This window comes from Neoarius graeffei, chromosome 14 (genome assembly GCF_027579695.1).
Source record: "Neoarius graeffei isolate fNeoGra1 chromosome 14, fNeoGra1.pri, whole genome shotgun sequence".
In the NCBI taxonomy this organism is placed as follows: domain Eukaryota; kingdom Metazoa; phylum Chordata; class Actinopteri; order Siluriformes; family Ariidae; genus Neoarius; species Neoarius graeffei.
In genome coordinates this window covers 12,252,683-12,271,417 of record NC_083582.1, presented here as the reverse complement: position 1 = coordinate 12,271,417, position 18,735 = coordinate 12,252,683, and the positions used below count along the sequence as shown (strand labels likewise).

The 18,735-nt window shown below is 41.0% G+C and overlaps 1 protein-coding gene across 3 annotated transcripts in view; it reads right to left on the bottom strand.

Annotated features, from left to right (window-relative positions):
* The window catches only part of LOC132897976 (uncharacterized), a 76,082-nt gene that overhangs the window by 4,985 nt on the left and 52,362 nt on the right, over positions 1–18,735 (bottom strand). For all 3 annotated transcript variants that reach the window (XM_060939292.1, XM_060939294.1, XM_060939293.1), the window contains 6 exons: positions 11,333–11,425; positions 10,935–11,018; positions 5,447–5,479; positions 4,779–4,811; positions 4,519–4,611; positions 4,234–4,329 (listed from right to left, as the gene is read on the bottom strand). In XM_060939292.1, coding sequence (XP_060795275.1) covers positions 4,234–4,329; positions 4,519–4,611; positions 4,779–4,811; positions 5,447–5,479; positions 10,935–11,018; positions 11,333–11,425 — 432 coding nt within the window. The remainder of the gene's footprint in view (positions 1–4,233; positions 4,330–4,518; positions 4,612–4,778; positions 4,812–5,446; positions 5,480–10,934; positions 11,019–11,332; positions 11,426–18,735) is intronic.

Sequence of the window (18,735 nt, the reverse complement as noted above, 5' to 3'; positions counted from 1 at the left end):
AGTCTTCTAGGCATGGAATGAATAAGTTGGTGACATTTTGCAACATCAGTCTTTTTCCATTTTTCAACAATGACCTCTTTTAGTGACTGGATGCTGGATGGAGAGAGTGATGCTCAAGTTATTTCTTCAGAATTCCCCATAGGTGTTCGATTGGGTTCAGATCAGGAGACATACTTGGCCACTGAATCACTTTCATCCTGTTCTTCTTCAGAAATCCAGCAGTGGCCTTAGATGTGTGTTTAGCATCTTATCTTTCAGTATAGAGCAATACATCTGTGAATTCATGATGCCATCAATGAAATGCAGCTCCCCGACACCAGCAGCACTCATGTAGCCCCACATAAGGACACTGCCACCACCATGTTTCACCGTAGGCACCATGCATTTTTCTTTGTATTCCTCACCTTTGCGATGCCATACAGTTTTGAAGCCATCAGTTCCAAAAACATTTATCTTGGTCTCATCACTCCAGAGTATAGAGTCCCAGTAGTCTTCATCTTTGTCAGCATGGGCCCTGGCAAACTCTAGGCGGGCTTTTTTGTGCCTGGGCTTTAGGAGAGGCTTCTTTCGTGGACGGCATCCATGCATGCCATTCCTCTGCAGTGTACACCGTATTGAGTCACGTGAAATAGTCACCCCAGTTTGGCTTTCTACTTCTTTAGATAACTGCAGTGAACTTGCATGCCGATTTTCTTCAACCCTTCTCATCAGAAGACGCTCCTGTCGAGGTGTTAACTTCCGTGGATGACCTGGACATCTCTGTGAGATGGTTGCAGTTCCATCTTTCTTAAATTTTTGTACCACTTTTGCTCCAGTATTCTGACTGATAAGTAAAGCTTTGCTGATCTTCTTGTAGCCTTCACCTTTGTGGTGGAAAGAAATAATTTTCTTTGGGGAATTCTGAAGAGACAAGTTGAGCATCACTCTCCATCCAGCATCCAGTCACTAAAAGAGGTCATTGTTGAAGAATGGAAAAAGATTAATGTTGCAAAATGTCACCAACTTGTTCATTCCATGCCTAGAAGACTTGGTGCTGTCATTAAAAATCATGGAGGCCATACAAAGTACTAGATGTAGTAGTTTTTGTTGTGGGGTGTACTCATTTTTGCACCACCCTAATTTGAGTAAAACTGAAAAATGTGTAATCTAAGTTAGATTATTAACCTTACTTTTTCTGTTATAAGTTAAACAGATGTTATATTAAACTTTGTCTCGTCAACATTTTGGAAATTGCTTGTGTTCATTGAGATATTGTTTAAAATGTTACTTTTCAAAGGGGGTGTACTCATTTACGCTGAGCACTGTATTTCCCGACATGACTATAGTTATTTTTTGAGGTTCCAAAGCTGTATCTAAAGCTAGTTATTGGCCAGGCATGACTTAATGATTTCCAGTCCCATCAACAACCATAAAAGTTTTTAAATAAATAAATAAACAAGTCATTTTTGTGTGTTAGTTTATTTACCGCATTCGACCTAATTAGTGCACCTGCCCCTATAAGCATACCCCACTTTTCTGACAGCACAAACTGAGTCAAGTCACTGACATAAAAAACCAAGGTATCTTACCTGATTGACCATTAAATACATTTTTCAGCCTTTTTACAAGTAGTTCTTTGCCAATAAATTAGAAGAAGCATTTTACTTCTAATCCACCAACTAATGTTGAGTGGTTATATTTGTCAGAAGTAATGACACATAATTTCCTCACCGTTTTTCAGAAAGAAATATGCAATCTTGCTCAGTTCTCTTGGAATGTGGCCTATGGTTATATCATTGTTCACAACAGCCACTGCATATTTATCATGAGGGTTATTATATTCAATTGATATCTCCAAAGTCTAGCCAATTTCTGGGGTCCAAACACTTCTATACACATGATAGCCACTTTGAAAATCTCCATTGCAAGACTGGCCCCCACTTGACATCATGTGACCAGCTTCCCTGTTGCTAGTGATTTAGCCATTCCAAGTTGTAAAACAGGGGAAAAGAGCTCATGAATATTACATGTTTCCATCAGAAATAATAGGAATAGTTTTCTTGAAATGATTGCGATTATACACTGAATTGTCTGAAGACCTCCACCTATCAATTTTTTGAAGAGAAAAACAGTGTTAAAAGAAAAACTTTCAAATGACACACTCCCTCTCAACTTCTGACATGGAATAACCCAATCAGACTGATTCTGCATCTCTCATCTCTCCTTATCCTTTGCCTCATGACAATTGAAGATGGTCAATCCTTGTCCCATAAAGGCCAGAAGATTCGATCCGATGAAATATCTTTCAAATTGAAACTAGTTACATATGCGAAAGAACATGGCAATCGGGCTGCTACCAGATATTACGATATTGACAGAAAGCGAGTGATCAAATGAGGAAAAAAGAATGAATTGAATTCAACAAAATGTAAGAGTTGGCGAAAGCAGTGTGGAAGGGCTGGAAGGAAGATCAGATTTGTTGAGAGAGAGGAGAAATTGCTGGAGTGGCAACAGAGCCATTGTGAAAAGTGGGTTTGAGTGACACAAATGCAAATCAAATGAGAAGCACTTCATTTGCACAAGCTCCAAGGGAATCAATCGTTCAAAGCGAGTTGCAGTTGGTTACACAGATTTATGAAGTGGCATAACATTTCCTTCAGAAAAGCCACACGTTGCACAAAAAATGAGGATGTTTTGAATGACAAAGCTCAAAATTTTCTGAAATATGTTATCCGCATGCAGAAGTGCAAAGGATACAACTTATCCATGATTGGCAAAATGGATGAAACAGCCATGTGGCTTGATATGCCAGGTGAATATAGCCTTGAAACAGTGGGAAATAAAACTGTGACTATGAACACCACAGGCCATGAGAAGATGAGGGTTAGGGTTTGTCTGACGGCTATGGCAAACAGCACAAAGCTACCCCGTCTTGTTTTACTCAAAGGTGTAAAACCACCCAAAGACATCCCAACTGGACTCCATGGCAAAATGACTCCTGGTGCATGGGCAAATGGAGAAGTCATCAGGTTCCGGATCAAAATGATATGGAGAAAAGTTTGTAAAGCAAATCGTAGACTGCTAGTCTGGGACTCATTTTCTGGCCACAGAACCGCAGAGGTAAAGAAAATGTTATGTAAATACAGCACTGACTTTGCCGTGATTCCAGGATGGTATACTTCAAAACACCAACCATGTGATGTTAATTTGAACAAATATTGAGAACTGCATGATGACTGGCTATTCAACGGTTTTGTGTCATTGACAAAAGCGGGAAACCGCAGACCACCAGAAAAAAAACCTTATTAAAATGGATAAAGGAATGGTGGGCAGCTGTAACCCCAGAGATAATCCATCAGTCCTTCCTAAAACTGGGATAGTAATTGCACTGGATGGAACCCAAGATGATTTGCTGTTTGCCGAGAGTGACAATGAAGATCCATTTGAAGGGTTTGGCAAAGCTTCAGCGGGGGAAATAGAAGCAAATCACCAACTTTTGGAGAACATCGCAATGGAGTTGGAGACAGTCAATGAATGGAGTGAACCAGATGAGGAATCCAACTCATCTTCTGACTCTGACTATGATTGCCCTGATTCGCCTGGTCACTAAACTTTAATATCCATTGAGATTCATAGACTCATATGAGGGTGCCTAGTCATAAGCTTCCTTTGACTACCAAATGTGATTGGATCTTTGAATTTGAGATTTCTAACTTTGAATGTATTCCCTGAAATTGAAATGTTTTGTTCACTGCAAATTTGAATAATATTTCTAGTTTGGATAGTGATTTACATATTAGGGAAACAGAACATAATCTACAACATGATGGATCTCAAGGTTTGTGGTTTTCATTTATTCATAAGCTGGTAGTGCTACGGTTTGTAATCACAGATTCAGAATTTAAACAGATCTAGATCTCCAATACATGTATTAGTATCAATGAATAATAAGATATTATCAATACTATTTGTAAGTTTGAATGCCTAAAGCAGTTCTCTCAGAGTCCCTATTTAGCACATCCATATGATGGCCATATGATGTTTTCTAGGCACCCGGTACACTAATTAGATCGAATATGGTACAGTTTCTTTTTTTATTTACAAAGAAGGAACAAAGTAAAAGCGTCTTAAATGTTGTTTCTGCCATTTCTGCCTTTCTGTTACTGATACAACAACAGAATGACCAAAAGTACACAGACCAGCTCTGCATCAGATCATATACTGTAGCGTGTTGGGCTTGTAGATTATACTTACAGAAAGCAGAAATTTGTAAAGCAAGGCAGCACATGGCAAAGACACATTCAGCTGGTAGAAGAATAACTCGCAGATCCACTGTACGCTGACCATTTCCTATTTATAAATGAAAAAGAAAAGAAAATTGTAGTTTCATATGTATATGTTCAGTGGACTGATTTCAATAAAAAATTGTCACTAGTATAATTTTTAAGTCAGTAAAATTTCACGCTAACATTTTTAGAGTGTTTAATTTTGTAATATTGTTATTTTTATTAAAATCATAGTAATATAGAGCTCACTCACGTGCTTTTAGGATCAGCTCTACTAATAATGCAACAACGTTTACAAAAACAACCAACGCTGTACCAAAAATGTACACAACCAAATAGGATAAAGCTGGAAAACAAAGACATGGCAATGAGAGAAAACATGAACTTTTCCCTTTCAACTGAGCTTGTTGTTTTGTAAATATAGAATAAAGGTATTTCATGGCCTGATTTTAACTCAGATGTCTTGATTGAGACATGGCAGTGTACTTCGACAGAAAATAATTTTGTACTTACGTCGCTGTGTCCTAGTGTTTGTGGAGTTGGATTCTGGAAATGTAAAAGCAAAAATCAGTGAATTTATATTGGTGGTAACAAGCCTGTTCATTGTTTTTTGGGTAAAAATGAATGCTATGTGAGCTCATCAACTAGATTTAGCAACTATTAATGCCTTTACTGAGGGTACACATTGCAAAGATGCTCTTAGTAAGGTTGCTCTTAAGAGTCCTTCTTATGAAAGCCACGACCAGAGACAAGGTTCATTGGTTAAGAGCATCTTTAAACTCATTCTTTAGCCCTAAAGTGCAATGTTATCAGGAGACCCACCCCTGACCTTTGACTGAATTTGTTAGGAAGCCAACTCCTGGGAAGGCCGCTCCATTTTTAAACAGTCCTTCTCACTGTAGAATGGTGGACTTCAAATTGTTTGGAGATGGCCTTATAACCCTTCTCAGATTGATGACCAACAATAATTGCTCCTCTGAGGTCATGGCTAATGTCTTATATTTTGGCATGATATAGACACACACCTGAGTGTTCCAGAACACCCAAACTACCAAATGTTCTTTAAAAATATTCTATTTGTAAATGTAGAATAAAGGTATTTTATGGCCCGATTTTACTTCTGATATATTTTTGATTGAGACATGGCAGTGTACTTCAACAGAAAATAATTTTGTACTTACGTTGTTGTGTCCTAGTGTTTCTGGAGCCAGATTCTGGAAGTGTAAAAGCAAAATCAGTGAATTTATATCAATGGTAAGAAATCTGCGATAATAGAAAAATATCTGCTCCCTTCTATGCAATCCATTACACATTTTCCAATTTTGTATAAATAATAATACGCGAGTGCCACCTCCAAACCTGCACACCAATAATAATCTGATCACATTCATGACATATATGAAATATTTTTGAGCCAATTGATACTGGGCAAAATCAGACCCTTTCAGCATGACATTCACACCAGTGCACATGGACACCAAATTTCTAGCTGTCTAACCCATTAAAGTTCTCAAAACTACTCATGAATGATAAATCCACCCTAAATGATTAGATACAAGCAGTGCAATGAACATTCAAGATGCAAATGTTTGGCCAAAGAAAGCAGCATTTTACAGAATGGAAAGTCTATGTAGAACATAAATAATTCTGTTATCCTGTCAGTGTAGGAGAAGAGGCATTTGTAACCACAACACACTGTCCTGTCCGGCACCTGTAATGAATATTCAAATGTTCAAGCTCTCCTCACCAGTACACCAAGCTTGCTGGACTTTCCTTTCTGAGATATCAAATCACATTGTTTAGGCTTGTGAGTCTTTAACTAGAAGGCCTTGAATTTTGACTTTTCCTGCCTTGTGTATGACGCATACTCAGGCCTGTAATTATCTTTCAATTTTTCCAGATTATAAAATGTGTGTCCTGTCACAAATTATAATGCTCGATATTAAAATTAAAGACTTACAAGGTCAAATTAATTACCGTATTTTCCGGACTATACGTCGCTCCGGAGTTTAAGTCGCATCAGCCAAAAAATGCATTATGAAGACGAAAAAAACATATATACGTCGCACCGGACTATAAGTCGCACTTTTTTGAAGGGTTATTCTATCCATAGAATCTGTGATTCTATCTGATAAGCGGCGCGTGGTTACTGCGCGACTGCATTGTTTATTTAATAAACGAACAGCTGAGCAGTGATAACGCGCCCTTTGCCCTGTAAGTAGCCTAGTCTGATTATTTTAAATATCTACTACTATCTTTAATACTATCACTATCGTTATTACTAATAGCCTATATTATTATTATTATAACTAATATTAGTAGCCTATTACTGATGCATTAATCAGTTTGCTTTTAGAATATTTTTACCGGTAGGGCTTATTATCGCCCCATGGCTCTTTCATCTGTGTTATTAAAGCTGTAGTCATCATCGAGGAGTGTCATTCTTCATTTTTGTCGAATTTTATTTCATTAAATCAGAGGTCAAGTAGGCTATAGGTATATCATCTCCAAAGACAGGTACGGTAGTAAAAACAACCGTCTAGTGAAAAAACAACAACAACCGCTTTTAAATCCCCTACTTAAATCCTTAAAATGAGTCATTTAACTCATGTCTTGTGTGATCTGATCTCCAATGGTGAAATAAACCGGTTGTGATGAGTACAGTCTGTTATTTTAGAAGATAAATGTAATATATAATTTAATATATAGACTAATAAAAATTAATATTTTATAATATAATATCACGACATATTACTGTCTGTAACTGTTCGTCACTAAAGCGTTTTCTAAGATCATAATGTCTGATATTATTATTATTATTATTATTATTATTATTATTATTATTATTATTTTACACACACAATAAGCGCATGTGCTTTAAGTTATAGTAAACCATCCCCCGCCTTTTTTTTTTTTGAGTCGCCGGACCCACCCACCTCCTCCCACTTCACAAATTAAGCACTGCCTAAAATCATTACATAACTTATTTAAATAACTATAGGCCTATCATTAATAATAAAACACAGGTCAATCAAGTTTATCAAGCTGATGATTTCACTCCAAATCAGCAAATCCATTGAATTCCTCATCCTCGGTGTCGCTTCTGAACAACTCTGCCAACTCCAGCGGCAGACGAAGCGCCGTTTCCTCTTCTTCTGCGTGGCTGTCGTCAGACTCAGCATCAGCTCCAGTTATTCCGCGGTGAAAAAAAAAACAAAAAACATATATACGTCGCACCGGAGTATAAGTCGCATTGCCAGCCGAACCATGAAAAAAAGTGCGACTTATAGTCCGAAAAATACGGTACTACTTTCTTTAGAAGTCTGGGTTTGATTCTGAGTCCAGTTGGATGGATAATTCTCACACCATGTCATACGTAAGTGTGAAACTAGCATGCATATGTATAATAGAAAAAGACCTTGATATTCAAATTGATATTAAGGAGCACATCACTTGAGCAAACCATCCTAATATGTTCAAAAATTCTGGAATTCTGTTCACTCCAAGAGAGGTTTTTCACTAGAGTCTAGTGTTTAGACCACTTCCTTTAAACACAAACATTTACCTTAAGAAAACAGAGAATGTAGACTAAAGAAACGTGAATAAATACATCGTTGATATGTCAGTAAAATGATGTCAGTAAATATGATTTTAAAGTTGAATAAGGAAAACGTAGAAAAATGTTTTAAAATGTTATATTTGTTTTATTATAATCTCATTATGAGAATTTCAGGTATTGGATATGGAGGTTCCTTGAGAACTTTTTGGGGGACAGAGATGCTTTCGCAAGTCAGTCAATCTCTCCAGCGTGTCCTGGGTCTGCCACAAGGTCTCCTCCTGTTTGGATAAGCCCGGAACACATCACCTAGGAGGTATTCAAGCGGCATCCTAGACAGATGCCTGAATCACCTCAGCTGGTTCCTTTTGATGTGGAAGAGCAGCGACACTACTCTCAGCCCCTCCTGAATGTCTGAGTTCCTCACCTTGTCTCTAAGGCCCAGACAGTCTTCAGAGAAAACTCATTTCTGTCGCTTATGTCCACAATCTTGTTATTTTGGTCATTACCCACAGTTTGTGGCCATAGGTGCGGACAGGATGTAGGAATGCCTTTTGACTCTGTTCTCTCTTCACCAAAACAGACAGTTACAGCTTCTGCGTCACTTCAGAAATTGCACTGATTCATCTGTCGATCTCTCACTCCATTCTGCATTGAGTGTTCCTCAACCCTAAACTACCAAATGTTATGCTTTTTATAGAGATATTTACACTTCTTGATGATTAACTAATCTTGTGAATTTCATTAATAACTCCTGGCTGCTAATTACTCTCTTACTGATTGTGGAAGTAGAAAGGGTGTACTTATTTTTTCCCACCTGCATGGTTTCTGAATGTTGCTTTACATTTAGGGGGAAAAATGACTACAAAATGAAATCTATTGTGTTTTTCTGTTGTCACCTGAGGTTATTTATTTGCTTATAGAAGCTGGTGAAGACCACATAATTTGTATATAAATTTAAACATAGATTTGGTTGAGGGTGTGCTCACTTTTTCACATGACTGTGGTTAAAATCACTGTTATGAAAAATTCATGAGAATCATCTCCAGAATAGAGGAGTTTCCAATTTCTGGGGGGGGGGGGGGGGTCCTTCTCTTTTTCCCCTTTTTTCTTTTTAACATGACGGGTTTTTTCTTTCTCATCAACTTCAAGGTAGGAGAAAAGAAACTGGTAAGGGAAAGACTATGCATAGCTCATATAACATTATGTTTGGCTCCTATATCATTACTGAAAACTTAGTGACTGTTACACAGTACCTACTTGAGTCTCCTTCCATGAATGTTAAAGAAATGTCTCCTCACAGAAAACCATATCGACAAATGATATGCTTTTCTTTGTTAAATAACACTGGAGCTTCCACTTCTGAATGAGCTGTTACTATAGAAACAATAACTTTCAGTATTACAATGAGTGCCTTAATATAAACATTTATATTACAGCCATAAATACTCAGGTCTGTACTGAAATAGAAACTCAATCAACATCTTCTGATTTGAGAATTCACCTGAGCAGTGGTGAAATTATTGTAATTTCTGATAAAAAGTAAAATTATTTTACAATTATTCAGGACTGATGTCATATACAGCATGCCATCTACACTCTAAAAAATAAAGGTGCTTCAGTGGATCTTCAAATCTCTGGATGGTTCCATGGAGAGTCAAAACTCTGTGATGAACCATTACATTATGCGAAAGGTTCTTCACATTGGAAATGGTTCTTCAGAGCCTGGCATTCTCTTACCATTTGCTGGTCAATGCACATAGGCTATGTTTACACAAATCTGTCTTCACTGTTCAAACAAATGGTTTAAATGGTTCTTTAAAGAACTGTTGCACGAACGGTTCTTTGAAGCCCTGAAAAAGGTTCTTCTATGGCATCGCCCTGAAGAACCGGTACTGGCCCCATTATTTTTTAGAGTGTATATGCTGCTTAATATTCCAGCATCTCACAAGTACTTCAAATAGTTCTCGGCCTCACCCAGAAATAAGGGGCATAACTCCCATTTTGGGGCATAACTGTATAGTATAAAGCCTTATCTCACTGTCCACAAAAACTCAAGTGAAAGAAGCAATCTAAGAGAAAAGGAGAGGAACACTTCGAGCTGGCATGCTGTTGCTCCAGGACAATGCGCCTGTCCACACAGCACAGGTAGCAGGGGCAGAAGTAGCCAAATGTGGCTTTGCTTGTTGCCCCATGCACCTTACTCACCCAACCTGGCACTGTCTGAATTCTATCTGTTTCCCAAACTGAAATCGTAATTGTGGGGTCACTATTTTCAGAGCGATGATGAAGTTATCCATGCTGTTGAAGAGGCTCTGGAGGCTCAAGATGTGACCTTCTTCCATGAAGGGATAGCGAAGCTTGAACATTGGTGGACCAAGTGCATTGAAGTAAAAGGACACTATGTTGAAATGCAATGCAAGAACAATCTTCTTCTGTTTTCTGGGTGAGGCCAAGAACTTTTTGAAGTACCCTAGTAAAACGCTTTTCTGCATTCGTGGTACAAACGGTTCAGGATCCTTCTGTGTAATTGACAAAACCAGACACTTCCCCATATTCTTTTAGCTTAAATTGTACTACGAGGAAGTAAATGCTAATTATATTTGACCTGTTACAGAGGGGAGATGCCCTGGAGGATTTACAATTTAATATATTGCAAAGTAGTGAATATACATATATTTTTGTGCATGTTAATTAAGAGCACTGCTGAGTGAAATTCATTCACTGTCACATTGAGGCTGTGTTTAAACAGGAAAATTGAAACTCGTCAAATGAATATGAAATTCTATTTTGTTTTTTGAAATCTGCAATCAGATGTTCCCCATTAACCAAGGACATACTGTACATTTATTTATATAACATTGATTTTGTTGACATAATCACTGGCATTAACAGACACCAGCAATGATGTTTATGAATGTGTTTACAGTTACCTTTTAAAGGCATCTGTGAAAATCTGGTGATATAAACTACTGTAACTCATTTTCTTATGTTGTAAAACATATTAAAACATTTTAATTTGGCTTTAACCATTTCCTTTGAATGAGTTTGATTTTTAAATCATGCTGTCAAAATAAAAATGATGTGAAAAGGATCAGAAAAGTCATGAATACCTGTTCGACTCTTTAGACTTGTAAACAGTGTCATCACAGTCAAGATGTGGAGGAATACAGTTGTACACGTCAATGCGTCACGTTCTACAAAATGAGAAAAACACACAAACATTTTTACACAAGTGTAATGATGACACTGCTGTTACCTGAATTTTCAGTGAACAAATAATTCACCACAAAACTACAGTAAAAACACATTTAATGCTAAAACACATGGTCATGCTTTTGTACTGTCCAATTTTTTGCTTCTTCCTCTGAGCTTGCTGATCAACTATGTTCCATTCAGCGTTAAATAAAACAATTATAAATTCTTTCCTATGTGAAACCATGTGAGGATCATCCAGTGGATAAGCATCTCCATTACCAATAAAAAGTAATAAAACAGTACTGGTACTTACCTTTCATATTATCCACAAAGTCATAATGGATGTAGATCGACCCTGATGCACTTAGAACTTCCAGGATCATCAGCACTGATATCCAGATTAAAACTGCAAAAACAAACAACTTTTTTTTTTACACACTTCACCTGACACACATTTCACTGGTCTTACTGAGGTTGTTAAATCTACTGCACACTCCGTACCTAAATCTATGACACTTGGGACTTTCTTATCAAAATTATAAATACAGCCAACTCCAGAATTATTGAACTCCTTCATTTAAAAAAAATAATAATCAGAGGTTTGGTCTAAAGTATCCTGGCCTAATTCAAGATATCATTCATTTGAAAGTAATCCATGATTTACCTCCATGTTTTGCAGTGGGATTGGGGGCTTTTCCTTCTATTCAGTCTCCTTTATTCACTAAACATGCCGATAGTGTTCATGGGCAACATTTTTATCTCATCTGACCACCAGTGAGATTCCAATCAGGTCTGATGTTCAGAAGCTTTTGCCTTTTATATAAAAAGATATGGCTTGGAACATAGCTGACACTGGAGGATGTAATTATCTACTGCTTTTCAGTCTTACTGAAATATTATGAGAATAAAATCACTTTTTTTTCCCATATCAGTGTGACTGCCACTCCCACTCCACTCTTTGCAGTGCTTCAGGTATCTCCAAGGCTGATGATAGTGTGCTAGCTTGCCTAAATGATCTTTTCATAGTGAAAAGATTTGCTCAGAACTGCCTGTGTTCTGAACTTATTTGGAGTTTGGGGGTGGAGCTTTAATTACTATTACAAAGTTGTCAGTTCAGGATGCATCATATTTTACAGGATTTCCTTCTGACTACAAAATAATATTTTAAAGGTTTTCAACAAAAAAAATCCTATATTACCTTTTTCTTTGGTTATATTCGGTTTCTTCTTTATCTAGCTTTCTCATCATGTCACTCTCAACATTTTTATTATGACTATATTTAATAATATTTGTAATTACATTAGTATTTTATATTAATGCCTGAGTTATACTGCTCCTCAAAACCAGAATCAGGCTTTTACTCAATAATTAATTAATACATGAATGAATCTGATTTGTTTATCCAAGCATATTTGATTACAAAAAGAATCTCCTGTGTGCAACTTCATATTTATACTTAAAGCGGTACTGCGCATTTAAAGGTCCACTGTGGAAGATTTGGTTGATTGCAACCAACTGAATGCTCCTCCATCACCCCTCCTTTTCCAAGCATGTATGTGGCAGTGGGGGCGTGGCCAAGCATCAGTTTGTGAATGGAGGGCGGGGTCAGGGAAGGTGAGTGGCCAAGTCACTGCACCTGTTGTCAATTAATGTGTGTGTGTTTCTTGCAGTGATGATGGAGCATAAGAGGAGTAGGAGAGCAGAGGAGTGCTGGCTGGGACCAGAACACAACTGTGTATGTATGTATGTATGTATGTATGTGTTCATGCCCTAGAATACTCGTTACAAAGCTGAAAAGCTATTATAATAAACGTGTGTTTGAACACTAGCTCACGCCTGCCCTGCTTCTGTACTCCACCCACATCAGAGAAATGATCATAGTGGTACCGAAACCCAGGAGTACAAAAGTGCATCCATAGAATCCTTGCCGTTCAAGGACCTCATTCATGCCCTTGCTACAGCACAGCAGAACCAGCATCAAGCGCTGATCACCTCTGGAAGGAGCAGGAACAATGCTTCGAGGCTTTGATGCTGACCCAGCAAGAAGACCACCAGGCATTCCGAAACTTGCTCGCATTGGTGGGGTCCTCGACCACCACCACAGCAGGCCCTCCCCACCTCACCATAAAGATGGGTCCGCATGTTGGTCTGGAAGCCTTCCTCGCGCTCTTTGAGCAAGCAGCCGAAGCGTGGGGGTGGCACGCAGCTACTTCTGCTGCTGACTGGCAAGGCCCAGCTCGCTGCACTGTAGCTCCCCGCTGACAGCTGGCTTATATACACCGACTTAAAGTGAGCCATTCTACAGCGTGTCAGCCACTCCCCGGAACAACAGAGTCAGCGCTTCTGGACGCTGAGGTTAGGGGAGGTCAGACGGCAGTTCACGTTCGGCCAACAACTCCGGGACGCCTGCTGGCAGTGGCTGAGGGCAGATGACCGCAACACCGAGGGAATTAGTGACCTGGTGACACTGGAGCAGTTCATTGCGCGACTTCCGGAAGGAACAGCAGAGTGGGTCCAGTGTCATTGCCTGGCATCGCTGGAACAAGCCAATAAGCTGGCAGAGAACCACATGGCGGTGGTTCAAATGGCAGGAAGACATGTTTCCTTTCTTCCTCTTTCCTCCCTCTCCCTCTGCTCCCCATCCTTGCCCTGTTCCCCCACCGCGGAGGTGGGGGCCAGCTCCCCCCCAGCCAGCCTGATGCACCCATGGTGTCCTCCCATTTTCCCCTTCCATGTCTGTGTCTTCTCCCCGTCAGGTGAGTGACGTCCATAACACTGGTGCAGAGGGAGATCGTGGGCCTGTGTGCTGGCGCGGCAGGGAGCCGGGACATCTTCAAAGTCAGTGCTCGGCAATGGAGGTGGGAGCGGTGATCCGGATTCCCAACATGCCAGAAACTGCCCTCAATCGGGCCGGAGCGTATCGTATACCGGTAAGCGTACAAGGGGATACGTATCACGCCTTGGTGGATTCTGGTTGTAACCAGGCCTCAATCCACCAATGCCTAGTGCAAGGTGAAGCATCGGGGAAAGCACAAGTGGTGAAGGTACTGTGTGCACACGGGGATGTTCACAACTACCCTTTAGTGTCTGTCCACATTATATTTCGGGGAGAAAAGCATAGAGTAAAGGTGGCGGTTAATTCTCATCTCACCCACTCGCTGATTTTGGGGACTGATTGGCCTGGGTTTAAAGAACTAACGGAACACATAGTAAGAGGTGGATCCTGCATTAACACGTAACGGGAAGATCCCAGTCTGGCATTGGCTGGGGAAGCTGTCATAGAGCCATCTACATCAGCACCACATCAGGGCGATATGAGGAGTGAGGAGCAGCCCGCCCCTACTCCCTCTCTCTGAGATTCCCTTGAGGATTTCCTGTTAGAGCAGTCATGAGATGAGACTATGTGTCATGCATTTGCTCAAGTGAGAGTAATCGATGGTCAAATTCTCCAGCTGAGCGCAACACCAGCCTTCCCCTGATTTGCTATTATTAAGGATAGGTTGTACTGAGTGATGCAGGACACTCAAACAGGCAAACAAATAACTCAGATATTAATCCCAAAGAGCCATAGGGAACTCCGTATTCCATGCAGCTCACTTTAATTCCATGGCCGGACACTTAGGGCAGGATAAAACACTAGCCCGAATAATGGCCCAGTTCTACTGGCCATGGATTCGCGGGGATGTCTGTCAGCGGTGTGCAGCATGCCACAAATGCCAATTAGTAAACCCCACAGCCACTCCAAAAGCGCCTTTGTGCCATCTCCCTCTAATTGAGACCCCTTTTGAAAGAATTGGGATGGATCTTGTCAGGCCATTAGCTCGGTCAGCACGGGGATATTGCTTTATTTTATTTCTGGTGGACTATGCAACGCGATATCTGGAAGCGGTGCCTCTCCGCAGTATCTCAGCACGCAGTATTGCAGAAGCGCTCTTCTGTATTTTCTCCCAGATCAGGATTCCGAAAGAAAGCCTGACAGACTAAGGCACTACATTTATGTCATGCACACTGTGTGAACTGTATGGGTTATTGGGAATTCAGCCTATCTGCACCAGTGTCTATTACCCACAAATGGATGGCTTAGTGGATGGTTTAATCAGACACTCAAAAACTTAATTCGGAAATTTGTAAGTGAGGATGCGCATAATGGGGATAAATGGCTCGAGCCCCTGTTATTTGCAGTTCAAGAGGTCCCGCAAGCCTCCACGGGTTTTTCACCATTCAAGTTATTATATGGGCATAAGCCGCACTGGATTTTGGACATGCTACAGGAAAATTGGGAGGAGGGACCTTCGCCTAGCCAGAATGAAATTCAATACATTCTTGACCTGCACACAAAACTGCACACACTCACTTAACCCAGGTGAATTTGTGGCAGGCACAAGAACGTCAAGTCCGACTGTATGACAGGGGCACGCACCTTAGAAAGTTCACAGCAGGGAGACAAAGTGCTCATATCATTGCCCATGTCGAGCTCCAAATTAATCGCCAAGTGGCAAGGGCCCTTTGAGGTCACACGGCAAGTCAGGGACGTCAACTATGAGGTGAGGTGAATGGACAGGGGTGGGGCATTGCAAATTTACCACCTCAACCTGTTAAAATGTTGGAATGAGGAGGTCCCCGTGGCATTGGTGTCGGTAGTCCCAGAGAAGGTGGAGCTGGGGCCGGAGGTACAAAAAAAAAAATAATTAACATCTCAAGCCACTCTGGTCCCTTTTGGAGACCACCTCTCACTGGCCCAACTCACGGAGGTGGCCAAGTTGCAGAGGGAATTTTCCGATGTGTTCTTGCCCCTGCCCGGCCGCACCCACCTCATAGAACACCACACTGAAACGCCCCCGGGGGGGTGGTGTGAAGCCACCCTTACTGCTTGCCCGAACACAAAAAAAAGGTGGTCCGGGATGAACAAGGCCATGCTCGAAATGGGCATAATTGAGGAGTCCCACAGTGACTGGAACAGCCCGGTGGTCCTGGTTCCCAAGGCCGATGGGTCAGTCCGGCTCTGTGTGGACTATAGAAAGGTCAATGCAGTGTCCAAATTTGATGCATACCCAATGCCTCGCATTGACGAGTTGCTTGATCGATTAGGCACTACTTGTTTTTATTTGACACTGGATCTAACAAAGGGATATTGGCAGATCCCCTTGACTCTTCGATACTGAGAGAAAATGGCCTTTTCCACACCATTTGGGTTACACCAAATCATCATGCTTCCTTTTGGGTTATTTGGGGCTCCCATGACATTCCAGCAGCTCATGGACAGGATTCTCTGCCCACACGCCACCTACGCAGCAGCGTACCTCAGAGACATCATTATCTATAGCAATGATTGGCTGCGGCACCTGGAACACCTTAAGGCCGTCCTAAAGTCGCTGAGGTGTGCAGGTCTCACCGCTAACCTGAAAAAGTGTGCAATTGGGTGGGTGGAAGTACAGTATCTAGGTTTCCACTTCGGTCATGGGCAGGTGCGTCCCCAAATTAACAAGACTGCAGCAATTGCAGCCTGCCCAAGGCCCAAGCCCAAAAAGGGGGTGAGACAGTTCCTGGGGCTGGCTGGCTACTATCGTAGGTTCATACCTAATTATTCAGATGTCACCAGCCTGCTGACTGATCTTACTAAAAATGGAGCACCAGATCCGGTCCAGTGCACAGAGCAATGCCAACAGGCTCTCTAAGGTAAAAGCTGCACTGTGTGGGGGGGCCATTTTTACACTCCCCTGACTTTTCTCTCCCCTTTATTTTATAGACCGATGCATCGGACAGGGAGCTGGGGGCCGTTCTGTCCCAGAAGGTGGAGGGTGAGGAAAGACCCATGCTGTACATCAGCTGCAAGCTGTCGATGCGTGAAAGCAAATACAGCACTATCAAGAAGGAGTGTCTGGCTATCAAGTGGGTGGTCCTCGCCCTCCGATACTACTTGCTGGGATGCCCTTTCACCCTCTGTTTGGACTACGCACCCCTCCTGTGGCTCCACCACATGAAGGATGCCAACGTGCAGATCACCCATTGGTATCTTGCCCTTCAGCCGTTCAAATTTGAGGTGGTCCACAGGCCGGGGGTGCAGATGGTGGTGGTGGACTTCCTGTCCCATTGGGGGAGGTCCACTGCAGGCCAGATAGCTCCCTGGCCTGAGTCAGGTGGTGGGGGTATGTGGCAGCGGGGGTATGGCCAAGCGTCAGTTTGTGAATGGAGGGCGGGGTCAGGGAAGGTGAGTGGCCAAGTCGCTACACCTGTTGTCAATTAATGTGTGTGTTTCTTGCAGTGATGATGGAGCATAAGAGGAGTAGGAGAGCAGAGGAGTGCTGGCTGGGACCAGAACACGACTGTGTGTGTGTTCATGCCCTAGAGTGCCCGTTACAAAGCTGAAAAGCTATTATAATAAATGTGTTTGAACACTAGCTCATGCCTGCCATACTTCTGTACTCCACCCACATCAGGGAAACGATCACAGTGTATTAGAACGTATGGTGGCTGTCAGGTGCCCATGGTGTACTTCCAATACATGCAGACTCCCCTGCTTTTTCTTGTGCTAAATAACAAGTATGATCCTCCATTATTCAAAGTTTGGGTTCTCAAACTTGTTAGCCAGCACAAGCAAACACTTCTTTCTTCTTCTTTATCTTCCTTCTGGTCCTTCCTTCTGGATTCATGCTGACACTTGTAAACACACGGAATGCAGAAGGTGTTCTCTAGAGGTTTGTCCATTCTGGGTTACTGTAGCACCACAACATGGCGGCTCTGTGAAAGTGAACCTGCTCTCTATGTAGATATAAAGGGCTGATTCAAAGCTTACAAAAACATAATGAGTCATAGTTACAGGTAATTATACACTAATGAAAACATACTTATGAATAATATATTTCCGGATACTTATAGATCCCACTAAATCCAACATAGTGGACCTTTAAATATGAGGGTTTTTTAGGTGTAAACTAAATGATATGACTGCACTGCTATGAAACACATCAATGCTGGTGTTAATATAAAAAAAAAAATCATTATCATAAAGGTCAGTTTGACCATGTCTCAAAACGGCATCTACTGGTTAAAATCAACCTTGCAAGGCCGATGATGATGTAGAGTCGTAATTATATAATATTGAATATTAACGCTGTCTAATCAGAGGTGGGTAGCCCTCATCCTTGAGTGGGAGGCTCATTTTTAAATATATGCTGATTGAGACTCCTCATTCGCAGATTTTCACTATTTCCCCTCCCCACCCTCATCTCCGTCACTTGCCCCCCTTGAAGCATTTTTTAAAATTATGCAGTGGGTGGAGTTAGGCTTAGAGCTGGGAGTGAAGCAACACTTAAAAAAAAAAGACATGATTCAGAGTTTTCCTGTATAATGAGAAGGTGACTCAGTATAACATCCAATTCTACCTCTGAGAAGTTCTTTTTTTTTGTTTGTTTGTTTGGGTTTTTTTTGCTGTTTCATTGCTATTTTGTGGTTTGCGCTCTGTGAGCTTTGGCTTTAATGCATTTTGTGGGTGTTGCTAAATGCAAATCAGTTGTAGAGTGCATGCACGTTGTAATTCGTGGGTGAATGAAATCATGAATATGAATCCAAACGAAATCCACATTTCCGTCCTGTACTGTAAGTAATGTTAGCAAAGTGCTAACAAGCTACTGAACTATTAATAAAATGCACGAATCCAGTGGAATTTACCAGAACAACTTTGATTTTGTTCATCACAAACATTATTTGGAGAAGTGA